Below are 17267 nucleotides of genomic sequence, written 5' to 3'. Positions count from 1 at the left end.
TTTAGCGCGTTTCGTCATTGTTTATAGAGCTATATAGGATGACAGCAGAAGAAGGCAATTCTAGCGCACCAAGCTGCACGCACGTTCCCATGCACTAAGACTAGGTAATTAGGAATTGGCGGAGAACCGACTGCTTGACGTGTCTACCGTTCACCTTGTTTCTAGCAGCGCCCCCCGTTAGACCAGCACGAAGAACACGATTTTTGGACCCCTTCATAAGATGCTACAGGGAAGTCGCTGTGCGCGTGCTAGTAGTGCGTAGAGGGTGCAGCAACGCGCGGCCAGGCCGTCCTCTCTTCTCATGGATAAACTGTGAGGGGCGTGGGAAGGGAGGGCATTTGGAAGGCATTCACATCATGCATTTTCTCTAATTGTTGGGTAACTCGGGAATCGCGTGGTGTCTCAATCTAAGGAGCTCCTGGGGTGCAGCCTCACAGTTGGCCTACCAACCGGCATTCCCACCCCCACGATATCTTTGGCGGCTCCAGTATCACGCGTTCATGTGCTGCGCGATGCAGCAATGTGAATGCTGTTGCCTCATCATCTCGCTGGTGCTATGTGGTGCAAAACAACTCATGCGAACACAACGCCTCAATCCGCAACAAGGCTGTGTGACGAGATGGGGTGATTCCAGCGGCTTGGCGCCATCGGAAATGCATTCAAAAGCAGATCTTCCACTGGTTTCTTTAACGCATGCATATGATTGATCGCACACTCGCCCTCCCCCTCGCCCTTGATGCATGTGTGCAAAACGAAGCATTCAGTGGTCTTCACTGGATGCCGCTACTTCTTGAAAGTAATTGGGTAGGCAATATTGGATTGAACTGTATGCATGACACGAGGCGAAACAAGTGCCCGATATTCGAATGGAAAGCGTTCGTTCATCGGAAACGATGAATGCGTACCCTTTTCATGGCATGCATGCATGCATGCACGCCATGAAAATCTGGTCGCCTGGTTTGGCGGCATTTGCTTGCCTGCATCGCTTGACGCGGCTCGTGAGTAGTTTTCTCGTCGTGCCTTGTAGTAGCTATTTCTGCGCCTCGGCCCTCATTTGTCTAGATTGACGCGGTTCCCGAACTCCGCGTAAAGCTTCGCCTTCAGCTCGAGCATTTCGCTTCTGTAGGCGGCAAGCGTGTTATCCAGCTTTCGCAATTCTGCACGGGTTTCCTCCTGAGCTGCAGAAAGATGCTCCTGGACGCCGTCTGCGCTCTGCTGAACATAACACTCCCCTGAGGGAGCCACACATACACATACATACATGCATACATACTCATGCACATACACATACATACATGCTCATACACATACACAGAGAGAGAGAGAACACAAGCAAAAGCACAGCATGAGACACCCCATAGAGTGCATTTTCCAGAACAACCAGTGCGTTCAGCACCACTCATGTGCGGCTTTCACCCACACGATCCTTTGTGCAGCTTTCCCCACGATTGACTGACTGACCAACTTTAATCCAGAGATCGTCGTCCGTGAAGGAAACTTCTACTTCTTCGCTGGCGTCGCTCAGTGCCGTGATCTTCTTCTTCAGCACTGCGAGCCTCTCCTCCATGGTGCCGATGCTGTGCGAGAGGTAGCTGAACCGGCATAGCCGCTTTTGGGCCTCCTCCGACACATCTATTTCGCTTGCCATCTGCAGTCTCTGCAGTCTTGAGATCAGACGCCAGAATAAAGAGGAAGAGCGGCGCAACGGAAAGTCACACCTGCTCGTGCTTGAGCACTTGGAAGCGCAGAGGGGGTGGTAGAAGAGGGGTTACTGGAGCCGCCGCGTTGTTTTCGAGTTACTTGGCGCGCTCTTTGGGATGCCTTTCAATGGTTGAAGAAAAGAGAAAAGGAGAACTGGCTGCCACGCGGGGGGAGTCGGCAGCGTGGGAGAAAGCGGACACCCCGTCCAGATCCTCCGCATACGCACTCTGACGAGAAAAAAATGAACAAAACATTCACAATGGAGGATTCGAGGTCATAGGGTTGCGGTGTCTGTGCACCCGCTTCGGCTGCCGTTCAAAGCCCCAAGTTGAATGCCGCGCTCTTCCACATGGCATGTGCGAGGGCAAACGCGCCTGTCTTCTTAACGGCGTCTGGCGTCTGCCTCGGGAGGAGCCAACCGCGTTCAGGGCAAATGCCTTTATATTTTTGCGCCTAAAGCCAGGGAAAACTGGGCATGGCGTGCAGATCGTAGCACCGTCGCACAGCCCCCGCTCCCACCACCACGCACTCCCACGCCTCCTGCGGTCTGGGTGGTATGGGTGGGTCATGAGGGCGGCTTTTGGCTGTTGGAGAGAAGCGCTCGCCGGCCGGCCGCTTCTGGCGCATGCATACTTAGCCAGCGTGCTGAACACGGCGGCTGCACACGTCTACGACCCTTGGATTTCCAGCTCTTGCCGCTGTGTCTGTCGGCTTCCCCTCGCGTGCTGCGCTGTAGCGCCTCTGTTGCTTTCCCGAGAAGGTTACCCTCGTCCTGCAGCTGCGAATTTCCTACTTTTCTCATGAATTTCGACACCTTGAGCCGTCGCCAGGGGGCTTCGGAGGAAGCGAGACGTGCCCCTCCTCGCCCTCTGCTCTCCAGCCACTACCTCTATGAGCCGCTTGCAGGATGTTCAGACCCCCTGAAGACTCCGCAGACGCCGTCCTTCTGCCTCCCCCTCCACCTAAGGGCCTCTTCCCCGTCTTCTGCCCAGTGCTCGCCTCCCCCCTGCGAAGAGGGCTTCGCAGGGGCAGTGAACCTGCTAGAAACAGCCGATCTTTGCGCTCCCTGGGAGGCAGAAAGCCACGCTCCCAAGAGGGAGGCGGCGCTGCAGCTCACAGCCAGCACGGAAGACTCCCCTCGCAACACAACGTCTTCCTCGCAAGCCGACTTTCTGTTCACCCCCCCCCCAGAAACGGCTGCTGAAGAGGAAGACGAGTCGCCGAGGCGCCTTGCAGGCTGCCTTCCTTCTCCTGCAGGGGAACGAGCCAAGGCTCTCTCTGGCAGCAGCCTTAACCTCGACAAAGCCCCCCCTGCCGCCGCTTGGCTCGAGGCGGGGGAGGAGTTGTTCGCGTTCCCCGGAGTGTGGGATTTAGACGCAGATGTTCATGAGCCTCCTCCTGCCTCACAGCCTCCCGAATCGAGCGGCTGCTCGAGGGAGGCTCTGCCTGGGCGCCGTGAATCTCACGGCTCTCTTTCCCCCTCTCGACGCGCGCCGTCTGAGGTTGTGTCTTGCACCGCCTCTTCTGCGGCTGAGCGCGCCGCAGACCTTTCGTGGGATGCATGCACAGCCACTCTGCAAGGCGAAGAACTGGTGGACGTCGCTGGAAGGGAAGACTCGTTGGTAGGTCGAAACGGCTTCCCCTTGGGGTGTACAGCGGGAGAAGCGCTTCCGAAGCGCCAGGAGCAGTCGTACGAACGGCTGGGGGCGTTGCCGATCCGCGCTTTTTCAAGGCTCCCTCCCTCCTCAGGAGAGGCGTCTCAGCAGCTGCTTCACCCCGCCTCCCGCGAGCTGCCTCCTCAGCAGGGAGGGGGAGGGGTGCAGCAGCAGCACGGGGGGGAAGAAGAAGCAGCAGCAGCGGCGGCGGTCGGGGGGAGAGCAGCAAAAACAATCGCTGGACGACGCCTTCGAGTCTGGCGAAGCGTCAAGCGAGCACTGCAGCTCGGCGTGTGGCTGCTACAAGCTGCCGTCGATCTGGAGGAGAAGGTGCTCAGGCGCCTCTGCAACAGCGGCAACAGCTCCAAAGGCTGCGTGCGCAGCAGCTTGTACGGCAGCGCCACAGAGGCGCTCCCGTCCTCGCCAGCTATCCTGCACGGAGAAGGGGAGCGCGAAGCGGCAAGAGGCGCGAACTCAGCAACACCAACCCCCCTGTGGAGCCGCTTGGAGGGCAAGTGGCGGCGCAGTCGCCGCTGGGTGTGCTGCTGGGAAGCAACTGGCACGTTTTGTTTGACGCTTGCTCTCTTTGCTTCGGCTCTCTCCGCAGACCCCGAGCTCGGCAGCAAGGGACCTCCCCCCCTGCTGCACCTCTTGCTGCTCAAGGGGAGACTCCCCTTGCTCTTCTACGTAGGCGCTGCTGCCTCAGGTAGGCGCGAGCGGAGAGGCTGCCGTCGAAGCGCCTTTTTACTGGGGCAGCGCGTGTGCACAAGCGCTGCTACGAAAACGCACAACAGAGCAGACCGAGGAGCAACACGATTTCTAGCAACAAGGCCTCCCCCCCCCCCTCAAAATTCGCAAGAGGCTCTGCACCTCCCGTGTGCATGCATGTGCATGCATGCATACATGTGCATGTGCATGCATGTGCATGTGCATGTGTATTAGTGGGTTACTTCGTTTTTCGCGTGCGGCGCTTTTCTGCCTTGCTGCAGGTCTGCATTTCAATCCAGCATTCCTCTACGCGAGCTGGCTTGCGTCTGCGGGCAGCCGTTCGCTAGGCTTCACGAATCTGCTCCTAGCATTGCAGTACAGCGCAGCAGCAGTCGCAGCTGCAGTCGTATGGAGTTTCTGTGGAGCCTCTGGGCGCATCGCAGCCGCCTTCGCTTCTCCGAGAGACGCGTCTCTTCTGCAGCTGGCTGCAGCGGAGGCAACTCTCGCCGGCCTGGTGGTGAGCTGTGGAAGCCGCGAAACGTGCAGTATGCAGCGCTGCTTTGAGTCTTGCTGCTTGCTTCGGGTCGTAAAGTATGCCTCTGCTGCTCTTCGTCGCGCGCCGCATGAGGCACACGCGGCTCAGTACCACCCCTCTCGCTCCACACACCTCCCCCGGAGGGTTTGTATCACCGCCTGTCTCTGCGCCAGCCCAGCCTCCTTCCACAAACACAAACACATATCTACCCATGTGTGTTTATATATGTAGAGACACACACAGTCCCTTCTCGGCGGTGTGTGGGGCCCGCTCCACGAGCACGCGCTCGCTTTCCTCCTCCCTCTCTGCGCGTTCGTCGCCTCTCACTTACTCTGCATGATGCTCCTACCAGCCTTGCTTTCTCTGTTTTTGTATGTGTGCCTGTTGTGAGGAGCACTCTGCACATCTTGTAGTGCCTTCCTGCGCGCATCTTCCAGCCGCAGCCTTCGATGTGCGCATGCATGTCTCTCGATTAAAAAGGCACAAATCCCCTCCCCGAATGCGTTTTCCATGAGTCCTCTCTTTCCTTCTGTGCGTTTCCCCCTCTCTGCAGTGCCTCGCCTACTTCCACCTGCGCTTCTTGCTGGTGTGGCTGTACTACGACAGCGCCAGCGCGAGAGAAGCCTTGCCCCTCCAGGCTACGTCTTCTTCGACTGCAGCATTTGCACCTGAACACGTGGAGTTGGGCTTCTCGGAGGTCGCCGCAGCAGCACACGCTTCACGAGGCAGCCGCAGCGCCTTGCTGTTGTACCGATCCGCTGCAATGCTTTTGCTGCTGCTGCTGTTTGCCGCCTTGCACCCCCCCTCCCCAGCAGCGCTGAACCCGGCGGTTGCGTATACCGCTGCCTGGCTTTCTCGCGTTGACGAGTCGAACTTCCTGCATCCGCCTGCTGCGGCTGCCTCGGAGGGGCCCTCAGCGTGGAGTGGCGCTGCTTCCTGGTTCAGTTTCTTCCTTCTCTTTTCCTTCGCCCCCTATCTGGGTTCCCAAGTGGCCGCTATTTTGTGGTGCAGGTGCGTCTCTCTCCAGCGCCGAGGAAGTGTACTCCCGGGACGAATTGCGGGGCGGTCGATGCTCGCAGTGTAAAACCTTCCCGCCGCGTTGGCTGCGTTGTGGATGGTTCTTGCAGGTACCTGGATCCCGCAGCCGTGGGAGGGGAAAACTCCGAGGCGCGAGACTGTGAGAACAAGGGGGCCCCTGGGTTCTCTGTGTGGCATGTTGTCGACAGCTGGAGGCCTCTCCAGTGCTCAGCGCACAGAGGGGCGGAAGGCTGCCCGAGGCTCTAGTTGCACCCTCTGCAGAACTAGCTGCTGGTGCAAGCGACCGTTGCAAGTGCAGCAGCACAGTCTGTTTAGCTGCTGCTGCAAAGCCGCTGGGGTAAGGGGCACATCAGCCCCTCGCTCGCAGAAGACACAGCACCAATAGCGTTGACGGACGGCTTTCAAGGCTGTCAGACGAGGGGCATAGCCAAAGGGCTGGGGTTTGCAGAGACACGGGTAGACGGCTGCGCCTGGTTGCATAGAGAGAGCAGCGAGCTATAAGGGAAGGCAGGATTTTCAGTGTGTACTCTGGGGAGTGGAGCGAAGTGGCAGGGACAGGAATAGAAGGAAGCAGAGGCACTAGGCCCCCCAAATAAAGTTAGGGAATGAGAGATCCGTATGCTGGTTGACGAGGCAGACTTTCACGGCCGTTGACTTCCCGTTTGCTCAAGAGAGGCCTCGCGGCTAGTCAAGGAGGCACCGCCTAGCGTGGGGAGTGCGTGCTGCAAAGCGGGGAATTCCTCATGAAGCAGCACCGCCTAGCGTGGGGAGTGCGTGCTGCAAAGCGGGGAATTCCTCATGAAGCAGCACCGCCGAGTGAAAGGAACCACGACTGCAAGCTTACGCGTTGTTTCAGCAGCCTAAGTTGTATGGCTGGCCATGGAGGGGCCCTTTGCTGCAGGGCAGTTTAGGCGCTCTGGGAAGAAGCGTTAAGTGCGCACCAAACACGGGGGGTGGTAGCTGCTTTGCTGCGCAGCCTGTGGCTAGGCCCTTGCGAGAAGTCTTCCCCTAAATGCCCCAAGAGGGCCTTCCAGTCCACCCACTCTCTTTGCATATACCGTCTGTACAGTGCGTGACATTTCGTTCGGGCTGGACCCCCGCACGACCTGAGAGCTGCTGCTGGGATTGCAGAACAACTAGACGCCGTAAAGGGCGTAGACTCCAGACGCCGCAGCCCGAATTCCATGAGTATTCGCTACTTGCCCAATTGTGATTGAATAAGGCGCCGCATAAAACGGATTCCGCAGAGGCGCTTACCTGACGGCGTTTGCCCGTGCTCTGTCCTCGTCGTCTGTACAGCTTCTTCAAGGGACAGGAAGCGACATGTGTGCTTGCATGACACCCGTTTCGTGGGCAACGAATTAGCAGCGAGCAATGGAGAGGACGCATACCGCATGCACAAGAAGGCAAGCTCATTCGTTCGCGTGTGTCTCAATAGTGTAGATCTAGGGTGTGTGCCAGGGCGGTGTGCTTCATATGCTACAGTCATTATGCAAAGTTACACGGCTACTAGTGAGTTCCCGAGGAACCGAAGTATCATCCGAAGGGGGATGGCTAAAAGGACATGTTGTGGATCAAGGGCAAAGCCTTGCATCACTAAGCATGCTGCTAGGCAGCGCCACAGTACGAAGATGCGTGTGTTTTTCTTGTCGCATTGTAGAAAGCCCACTATATTTTGCAAGCGCCTGCTTCTTCCATTGTATCGCCTGACTCAGAGCGCCTCCCTTCCATCGTTTCCCAGGATGCAGCCAACGAACTAACTGCGCAGAGCGGCACTGTAACACCCCATTTACGGTCTTGTCTTTAGAAAACCACTCCACTCTACACTCAAGGCAAACTTCGAGGAAGTGCGTGAATGCGTTTCAAGTGCCTTCCTGCCCTCCGCAGCTCGCGCCTCTCATCGTTTCGGCTTGAAGGGAGAAGCACACTTGAAATGCACATCGCTGCACCCTTCAGCCTCAGAGCATTCACAGCCACTCCCACGTAGCATCTGGGGTCACCTCCGCACAATGCAGTGCACCTTCTTGCATTGAGCTAGCAGTGCTCTGCAGCTTGAAAATATACGACCAAACATGCTAGTCACTTAATTTTCTGCCTTGAAATCAAATACAACTAGTGTAGTAGCTGTAGCTTGCTACAGACAGCCGAAGAAACAGAAGGAATGCCATGCTTGCTCCGGAGACATCCAGTGCTTTGCTCCAGCAAGGCACATCTCTCCATGAGGAAAGGGATGGCATACAGCCAGAAAAGGTTCGGCTGGCTCTAGGGGTAGGGTCTAAACTTCAACACCGTTTCTGCGTTTCCGTTATTTAGCTTGCTGACCCTTCCAGACATTTTTTGCTTCGGGATCTGTTGCAAGAGAGGATCCTGAATTTGTGCTTCCTAGAGCTTTGAGCTGCTAATAGCCCTGTATTTCTAGAAAGGTTTAGGGTAGCGTGCTAAGCCACACTTAGGCAATCTCTGCACACCAGTTCTGTTTACATAAGAATCAGTAAAGAATTGACTGTTGTGGTTGTTGTCCTTTCGTATATTACTTTTGCTGAGTACTTTTAGCTCGATACACAAAGAGGCAGTGTTGTGGGCGTGTGCGCTAGATCCCATGCAGAAGCAGCTGTGAGTCCTCCGAATGCATGGAGGGTGCAGCGGTGCGCAGCCAAGCTGCCCCGCGCGCGGCAGCAAGAGGCAAGAGCGCATTTAAAGGCATTAACTGGTTCTCTGCTAAGTTTGTGTTGAGTCTAGAACTGGATGTCTGCGTACGAAGACCACCTTAGATGCAGAGCTGTAACGATGGTGTCTTGCCCAGGCTAGTCTGCTCTCTGAGTTGCCTGGGGCGGAGCCTGTCCTACAGCCCCTGGGGTTTATCGTGTTCGGATGCCTAATACATACGGGATTGTGCGGAACGGGAAGGGTAGAGCTCTGTGTTTCCAAGCAGGTGGCAGGGGGTGGGAGTGCATGGCCGGCACCAGCCGAACACAGTACTAGATTCTGGGCAATTTCACTCAGGTACCGAGGGGTGTCGTATGATCCTGCATTCATCGTGTGCGAAGCCGATAGTATAAAATTCGAAATGTGCTATTGACGCCAGTGGGGTAGAACACCAGTTGGATTGCACGGAGGCGTACAACAGTCGTTTCGAAGGTAGGCCTAACGATCCGTGCTGTGTTCGTTCGTCAGTTGTTCAATGAGCACGTTGAGCAGCCACTCCATGAAACAGCCGTGCGAAGGGCCTTCAGTGCAATTTGGGAGGGAGATCTCTAGTGAGAACCTTTCCGTGCCCGTGTGAAGATGCTCGAGCAAGTCTCAGGGCGAACCTGCCCTAGTTGCGAGACAGCGTGGCCGGCGAATCATGAAAATGACTGTTTCGCCCCTTGAAGGAGGTCCAGCCGATGTAAAAGCGCAGCAGTGTAATTGTGGAAGTGCCAATGGCCCTCGCGGCGAAGAGGATCCCTGAAAGAGGGTCTCGGCAGATGCGAATGCTGCCCAACGGCGTCGCCGAAGTCGCGCTTCGCCCGAGGAATGCGACAGAAAAACATCACCAATGACGGGGAGAGAGCAACAGGCAAGTGCAGAATAAAGCAGAGTTCAATGTACACCGTAAATTTCATCCCAAAGTTCAACTCGAAGTATAGGTCCTAGCCGCGCCGAGCGGTCGCCTCTTTAGGTCTGCCAATCCAACACGGCCCTGTGCGTATAGCCTCCTTCCGCTGGGGTGGCAGCGCCTCTCTCCCGATGGCTTTTGCCCCAAAAGGCGTAGTGTGCGCTTGGACTTGGTTTTTCGTGGTGATCACATTGAATCAGCTCATGAATTCGGATCCGCAGCATCAGGAAGGGGCGCGGCAGCTGCGGCCGCAGAAACGGCATCAGCGACAGCGCAGCAGCCTATAGAGAGTACAGCATTCAGGTTTTTTTCAAAGCACCGGCCGGCGAGTGCAAGTGCTGACCAAGTCAGCGTTACAAAGTCTCAAAGACTCGTATTCCTTCCCGCACTGCCATTTGTATTTTAAAAGGGAAAGCGCCACGGATTTTGTCCCCTTGCCACCGCCAAATATGGGGCCTCTAATGCCAGTGAGGGAGGGCCTCCTCTGCTGCGGCGGCATGAGCAACAACGGCGCGGGTGGCCGCAGCCGCCCTTTCTGGTAAATTTGGCTCTCATTTCGGATGGAAAGCAGCCATTTTATTGCTTTTAGATCAGAGAAATTTCCCTTTTCCGCCGTATTCCGTTCTTCCGGAGGTCGGTCGCTGTTTCCCAGGCCCCGACCGCCGGTGGACTTCTTCATGCGGGTATGCGGAACCGACTGCGCATCACTGCAGTCTTTGCATGCCACCGCGCGCAACCGTGGGATCTTTGGAAACCCCATTGACCCCTGTCTACCTTCTACTTGCTCCACAGCACACGCGTCTGCGTTAGGGGGGCAGGCAACCAGAGCCACGATTCGTCTGCGTGGCGCTCACTCTGCCGGAATAGGCCTGCGCTTGCCAGTCCGCCCTCCGCCTCCCTCCTCGCGTTGAAGCCCTCTCAGCAGGCAGAGTGGTGCATTCAGCCCACAGACACCTCTCTGTGCTTTCGCTCTTAGACGCTACGGGTACCCCCGACGCAGCCGCCCTCTCTCCCCCTCCCACCCTTCCTTCTCTGTACTTGTTTTTGCCCGCTGCAAACCGGAGCCTGCCGCCGCGAGAAGTGCAGCACCGCGCTAGCCAGCCTGCCGTAATCCACGCGGAGGTGTCTCCGGTTTGGGGAGGGCACGCCGAGGGGGGGGGAGGGGGAGGCGAGGGACGACTCTCCAGCAGCAGCACACTTTCACCACTCACGCAGGAGGCATCCTGGAGCCGCTCTCCCGTGTCAGCCTGCAGCAACTGCAGCCGTCGTCGCAACAAGATGCCCCACTCAGAGAAGGCCGTCCAGAGACTTTCCTACACCAGCACGGTAGTGCTTGAAGCTCTGGAACGGAGGCACCTGTTTGCAAAGGTCGATTCCTCTCGCCGAACAAGCAGCAGCAACTGCAGCAGCAGAAGCAGCGTCACAACTGCATGGCCCCCCCCCCCCGTACAGCCGCTCACCGCAAGCTGCTCCCCAGGAGGCTGTGCCTTCGGATTGCCTTTCGGCCGAGCAGCCTCCAAGAAGTGCTGCGTTTCTTCCAGGAAGTAATACAGCCAGATGCAACGGAGCCGGCAGTAGTAGGAGCAGGAGCAGCAGCAGCAGCTTTTTCTGCAGACGCGTCCACGCCCTTCCGGGGCAGAACGATGCGCATCCAGACAGAGATGAGGCTTGTGCAGCAGCATCTCTCTCAGCGAGGACTGCTCCCACGTCATGGGGAAAGAAAGGCGCTCAAGGCTTGTCAGCACCTCCGCGTGTATCGCGAGCTGCTCCGGCAGTAGCCTCCCGAGGCGCTAGCTGCTGGCATGGAGAACTACACTCCCCCCCTAGACGGGGTAGTTCCCCCTGCGGCAGGCAGCAAGACGTTTCAGAAGCAGCAGCGTCGTCTTCACCCTGCGCGCTTCCTCGAGAAGCAGCTGCAGCTCCTGCGCAACGTTCTCCTCCTCATCCTGCTGCTGCTGCTCATCCTCCTCTGCCTGCAAGGCTGCCTTATGATAAGCCAGTGGAGGCCTCTTTGCTAGGTGCCAGCAGCAGCAGCAGCAGTAGCAGCAGCAGCAGCAGCAGTAGCAGCAGCAGTAGCAGCAGCAGCAGCAGCAGCAGCTGCATGCACAGTCTCCACAGGCCACCGCTGCCGTTTTCGACGCCTCTGGCTGCTCTAGCTGCTGCTTCTGCTGCTGCTGCTTCTGTCGCTGCTGCTTCTGTCGCTGCTGCTGCTGCTGCAGAAAAGGGGCAGTGCAGTGGAGGAGCACTCGCGGACGAAGGAGACAGACTTCCCTGTTCTCCTAATAGCAGCACTGGCAGCGCGCGAAGTGCACTGCCGGTAGACGGCAACAGCCGCAACAACGCCAGCAGCACCAAGGGCAGCAGCAGCAGCAGCAGCAGCAGCAGCAGCACTGCCACAAGCATAAGAACAGTCTTTCAGGAGGAGGCGTTGGCGTTGAAGCGGGGATCTCCAGACCAGGCTTTGCTTGATGAGGCTCTGCTCGACTGTTATGGCAGATTTTTTGCGTTGCTGCCAGAGTCGCTGCTGCTCGATTCGGTGCATCTGTATTTCCAAGTGCAAGAGGCATGGTGGTGGTATATAGACATATGGGTGGAACGCTACAAGGAACGTCTCCTCCGCCTCTCCTTGAGAGACTTCGGCCTGCTGCTCTTCGCAGACTGCCCCCTCCTGCAACTCTTCTTCCCTCTGGAGCGTCACGACAGGTGCCTCAACGAGTGGCAGGTGTACTGCCGGCAGATCCCTCTAAGAGGAGCGATCATTCTGAATCAGGACCTCACGAAATGCCTGCTCATTACGGTAGGCAAAAATTGCATTCAGCTGTCTCATTCTTGGGGAGCCTTTTCCTTTCTCTGCGCTGGGTATATATATATATGTATATATATGTCTCCTCCCTTTCATTAGACACCACGGCAAACCATGACGATGCGGTTTGCGTGTATGTTCCAAGGCTTTCGTGCATCCAGTATCTTTTTGCAATTTATGTATATTTTTACATATCTATATTCATATATATATATTCATATATATATATATATTCATATATATTCGCACTCGAAGCAGAGTGGCATCTGCACTCCCCTTAGTCTGCCCACTTGCTCGCGCTTTAGCCCGGCTCTTTGCCTTGCCTAGAGACGGTTCTCTCTCGCTTTCCTTGTTGGCTTTCTACATACTTCGCTTCTGTTTGAATTTTTGGCGCTTTTCCTTCAAGACCTCTTTCTGGAATACCCTCTGGAAGGCCGCCGTCTCGTGTGTGTTTGGCTGCTGTTTCTTCGATGCTCTGTGTGTATGTAGGTGTATGTATGTATATATATGTGTGTGTGTGTATGTAGGTCGATGTATATATATGTGTATGTGAATGTAGGTAGATGTATGTATAGATATATATACATGTGTATGTGTATATATGAATATATATATATATATATATCTACGTACATATATATCCATATGTACGCATGCCCATTTATGCTCAGTCAGTCAGTCTGTCTGTCTCTCTCTGTCTCTGTCTCTCTCTCTCTGTAACTGTTTGAGGTGCCTGTCTGGCATTCGTGCGTGTGCTTTTTTGAATGGGGAGGTTTGTAGGCTGTTTGTTGCTCTTTCGGATGCGTGCGTGGGCAGGGTTGGCGCGGAAATCGGTGGCAATTTCCGCGGGGGAAGATGGACGAAGGGGAGACAGATGCTTCCTGCGCAAGCCGTGAGGTGCGCGAGGAGGTAGGTCTTGATGTTTCCTCTCTCATCGAGAAGCAGCTGTTTATTCGGGGTCGTGTGGGTCCGCAAATCTTGAAGCTTTTTATTATTCCTGGAGTTCGAGAAGATGTGAAGCTGCGCCCTCAAAAGCGGAAGGAGATCGGCAGAATTCAGTGGTTTGCTTTGGAGCAGATTTTGGGGTATGCGGATGCCAGCGGCGGCGGCGCGCTTGGGCAGCAGCTGTTGCAGCAGCAGCAGCACAAGTTTCATCAGGTGCAGCAGTTCATTCCCAACCTCCTTCGGTGGATTCATGTCTTGAAGGCTTCTGCCGCTGCAACTTCTCCCTCCGCAAGCGCTGCTGCTGCTGTGGCGGAAGACGGTGCGGCGGGAGGGGGAGTAGCTGGCAAGGCCAGAAGGAAGCAGCAAGCCGAGGCTTTGTTGCGAGTCATTGGAGCGCAGTCTTCAGACGGAGGAGGAGGCAGCAGTATTAGCAGCAGTAGTATTAGCAGCAGTAGTATTAGCAGCAGCATCGCGGGCTGTTCTTACACCGTGCCTCCTTTAGATCCAGAGACGTTGAGTGCCTTGCAATGCATCGAAGGAGATGAAGCGGCGGCTGCTGCTGCTGCTGCGAGCGATGGAGAGGGAGGGGGAGTGGATGGAGACGTCGAAGACACCCCAATGGCTGCCTTCGCAGCAGCAGGAGCTGAAGGCGAGCGGCCAAGTAACAGATACAATAAGGGGAACGTTGGAAGAGGTTCTCCGAGACGCCCTGCTGCACCTGCTGCTGCGGCGGCTAGCAGCGAACCTGAATGCAGCACGCACGTTGCTTCCGTGTGCAGCAACAGCAGCAGCACTGTCAACAGCAGCAGCACTATCAACAGCAGCAGCACTATCAACAGCAGCAGCATTATCAACAGCAGCAGCAGCATTATCAACAGCAGCATCAACATCAACAGCAGCATCAGCAACAGCATCAGCAGCAGCAGCACCATCCTTGACACCTACCAAATTATTCGGCGAGTGCAGCCCGTTGCAGCAGCCAGAGCTGCTCCCTGTGTGACGCCTGGCAAGCGATGTGCGGCAACGTCGAGAGCTGCTGCCTTCCTCGCTGCTTCGGATGATCCCGAGCCTCCAAGAGGGCGCAGCGCTGCGATTTCTCAGCGCGTGCATCATCATCATCAGCATCATCATCAGCACCATCAGGAGGCTTCGGCAGCTTCAGCGGGAGTTCGAGGACGCATGAGCTACAACACGAAGAATCGTTGCACTTTTGGAGAGGATCACGGAGGGGGATGGCCGTCTGAAGACATGTTTGCCGTCAATGAGAAGCGATTTGGCGTATCCAGCACCTACTCGCTGGAATCGTATACCATCCCAATTAAGGGCAAGAGAGGCACCAACTGTGCAGCGCAGTTGTTGCCCCCCCTGCAGCAAGAGCCGCAGCAGCAAGAGCCGCCGCAGCAGCAGGAGCAGCCGCAGCAGCAGGAGCAGCCGAAGCAGCAGCGCGACTGCAGCAGCAACAGTGCAGCCGGGAGGGAAGATCACCGCCTGCCTGAAGGGGCTTCCTACGGGCAGCAAGCGGGCGCTGCAGCCTCCACAGGAAGAAGCGCCGCCACGTTCTGCAGCAGCGGCTGCTGCAGTGAGCGCAACAGATGCTGCTGCAGCTCCAAGAAGCCTCTAGAAGCCGGCGTTGTCGCAGCGAAAAGTCGCGAAGCAGCCGCCCTCCACTTCTTCCTAGACCTTCAGCAGCGGCAAGTCGTAGGTTGCCAAGAGCGAACGGAAGTGCTGGCGTCGCCGCAGAATCGCTCGGAGCAGGCGATGCCATCAGAGGGCATGCAGCAAGAGCAGCAGCAAGAGCAGCAGCAGCAGCAGCAGCAGCAGCAGCAGCAGCAGCAGCAGCAGCAGCAGCAGCAGCAGCAGCAGCGGTCTTTGAGGCAGGCCTTGCTGGCAGCGGGAGGACGCAGCAGACAGCGCATGCGTCACTCGCTGTTGTATCCGCCGTCTTGCATCCGTGCTGCAGCATTGCCACTCGCCGGCGGGGGAGGTGAGGGTGTCTTGTCAGACCAGGCGTTTCAGCGAGAAGAGCAGCACCAACAGGAGCACCGCAACCACCATCACCACCATCACCAGCAGGAAGAGCAGACAGCCTCAGCCGCGCGGGCTTTTACGCCCTCTTCCGTCCCCCCTCCCGCCTACATGCAGCAAAAGCAGGAGGCGCAGAGACGCCAGCAACTCATCATTCAGCAACAACGGCGTGGCGGGAGCTGCAGCAGCGCTGACCACGAGTTCGCCGCAGTGGCAGGGGATGTCGAGAGCGAGGGGCAGCTCTCTCCGCCTCCAGCGCCTTATTTGTGTGCCGCAGTTACGCCGAGCGATATTAGCGACTGCGCTGCAATTGGAGATCGAAGGGCAGGCTCGTTGCTGTCCGTTCCCTCTGCCCCTTCCAACGACGACGGTCCCCCCAGCGAGGGAGGCGAGTCTTACAGCGAAGCCTCCCTCCCCATCATTGCGGAGCTGCAGCACTGGAATGCAGACGCAGCCGCTGCTTCCCGCGCGACGCGGCAAAGAGACTCGACGCTTGCTCTCGACGAGTCTGCTCCAGGGGGTGCCCTAGACACCTCGGCGGCAGCTCTCCGGGAAGCCGCTGCTCTTCGAAGCGGTGCTTTAACGCCTCGCAACTCTGCTGGAACGGCAGCACGATCCTCAAGTCGTCTCCCTCCTCGGAGGAGACCACGCGGCAGAAGAGCAGGCGGGAGCTCTCAAGAATCTCATGGTCGCAGCCAGTCGGACGGAAAGCAGGCAGGCCTGCTGCTCTCCTAGAGAGCTGCGAGGCTCGCAGAAAATGCCGCTCAAAAATAACACGCAGACATCTCCCCCGTGCCGCAAAAACGATAAAGACACAAAGGGGAGAGGGAGAGAGAGAGAGGGAAAGAGAGAGAGGGAGAGAAGAGAGAGAGAGAGAGAGAGGGAGAGAAGAGAGACAGAGAGAGAGAGAGGGAAAGAGAGAGAGGGAGAGAAGAGAGACAGAGAGAGAGAGAGGGGGAAAGAGGCGAGAGAGAGAGAGGGAAAGAGGCGAGAGAGAGAGAGAGAGAGGGAGGGAGGCGAGAGAGAGAGAGAGGCGAGAGAGAGAGAGAGGCACAAAGGCGCCGTGTGTTGGGTGTTGCTGCGCGGCAAGCAAACAGCAGGAGAGGAAGCGAAGCTGCCCGCCTATGCGTTTTCAAGGGGGGGAAGGTAGCTAGAAAAAGGCGCATGTTTGCAAACAGCAGGTGGTGTCTGTGCCCTCCACGCAGAGGAGACTCACCTGTCTCTGTGTGCCTCTTTTTGAGTACAAGGAGAGGACTGGAGAAGCTTGGGTATTTGGGGAGAAAGAGAGAAAAGGGGTCTTTTTTTAGCAGTGTCATTCAAAGAGGCTTAATCTACCTGCCACACACCAAGTCGAGGGAAGAGAGAGGGCCGCTTCGCCTGTCAAGTGGGAAAGCCAGTTTACTCCTACCAGCATGCACGACAAATGACGAACCGTGGGTGCTGCTCTCGTATAATCATAAACAGAGAGGAAGCTTCTGTCGTGTATGCTGTGCTACGCATCCATCCACACGTGTTACATTGGTTGCCGGCGCGATACAAGGCCCCTGCTGAACGCGCTGAGGCAAGGAGGGAAGGCACATGCATGCATGCATGCATGTGCCTTCCCTCCTTGCCTCGCGGTTGCGTTCCCCCAGCCCGACATCAGTGTGCCCTAGCGCTCACCTCCGCCTGCGCGCGCATGCGCTACCATTTTTCTTTTCCCAAGACTACGTCGCAAACCCTTGCCTGCAGCCTCTGGTGCCCATAGGCTCCCCCTCCGTGCAGCCTGTGCGCTGAAATCTTTCGTGGTGGCTCCCCGCTTGCTGCGATTGCGCGCGAGGGCTACTCACGGGAGCTGCGCAGCCGCAGCAACACACACCCACGGTCCGAGACGCAGAGTTTTTCAGAAAGGCACAAATCCGGTGGCTTGTACGTGTGGCTCGTCGGGGAGCTTATTTATAAGGAGCCACCCAGGAAGCATCCTTCTCGAGACACTGGCAGTGCGCCGGGCTGTACACGAAATGTCTGTCTGTGCAGAGGGAGAAGAGAATCCTTTTTTTGGGCAGTGCATTGCATGCCTCGTGCTGAAGCCGAAGCCGTTCGTCTTGTGCAGCAGGCACCTTTTGACCCCTTTGCCCCCTCCCCTTCCCTCCTCCCTCTCCCCGCGCGCAGCACGCCTCACGTACACATATATATCTGTCCCTCCCTGTAGGGCTGCTCTGAAGCTAACGCGTTTCTACACATGTATCTTGCACAAGGCTGGGGCAGGCGTGACATGCG

General features: G+C 56.9%; 2 protein-coding genes across 2 annotated transcripts; one reads left to right on the top strand and one right to left on the bottom strand.

The window, feature by feature from the left end:
- Positions 1-1050: 1050 nt before the first annotated feature.
- LOC34617726 (probable prefoldin subunit 4) lies at positions 1051-1648 on the bottom strand. The gene is made up of 2 exons (XM_026336001.1): positions 1454-1648; positions 1051-1227 (listed from the first exon to the last, which is right to left on the bottom strand). The coding sequence occupies exons 1-2, from the start codon at positions 1646-1648 to the stop codon at positions 1051-1053; spliced, it is 372 nt and encodes a 123-aa protein (XP_026191786.1).
- A 312-nt stretch (positions 1649-1960) lies between these two features.
- Positions 1961-13811, top strand: LOC34617723 (the record flags this gene model as incomplete). Its single annotated transcript, XM_026336030.1, has 12 exons — positions 1961-1974; positions 2165-2324; positions 2532-3323; positions 3642-4062; positions 4346-4609; positions 5259-5614; positions 8649-8652; positions 11254-11353; positions 11522-12032; positions 12855-13557; positions 13598-13651; positions 13729-13811. Coding segments are annotated over exons 1-12 (3462 nt in total), but the record flags the coding sequence as incomplete, so codon positions are not given.
- Between the last annotated feature and the right edge of the window lie 3456 nt (positions 13812-17267).

This window comes from Cyclospora cayetanensis, unplaced genomic scaffold (assembly GCF_002999335.1).
Source record: "Cyclospora cayetanensis isolate NF1_C8 unplaced genomic scaffold, CcayRef3 CcayRef3_contig_9, whole genome shotgun sequence".
Lineage (NCBI taxonomy): Eukaryota > Apicomplexa > Conoidasida > Eucoccidiorida > Eimeriidae > Cyclospora > Cyclospora cayetanensis.
Note: the sequence above shows the minus strand (reverse complement) of the source record. Positions and strands in the feature narration are given on the sequence as shown.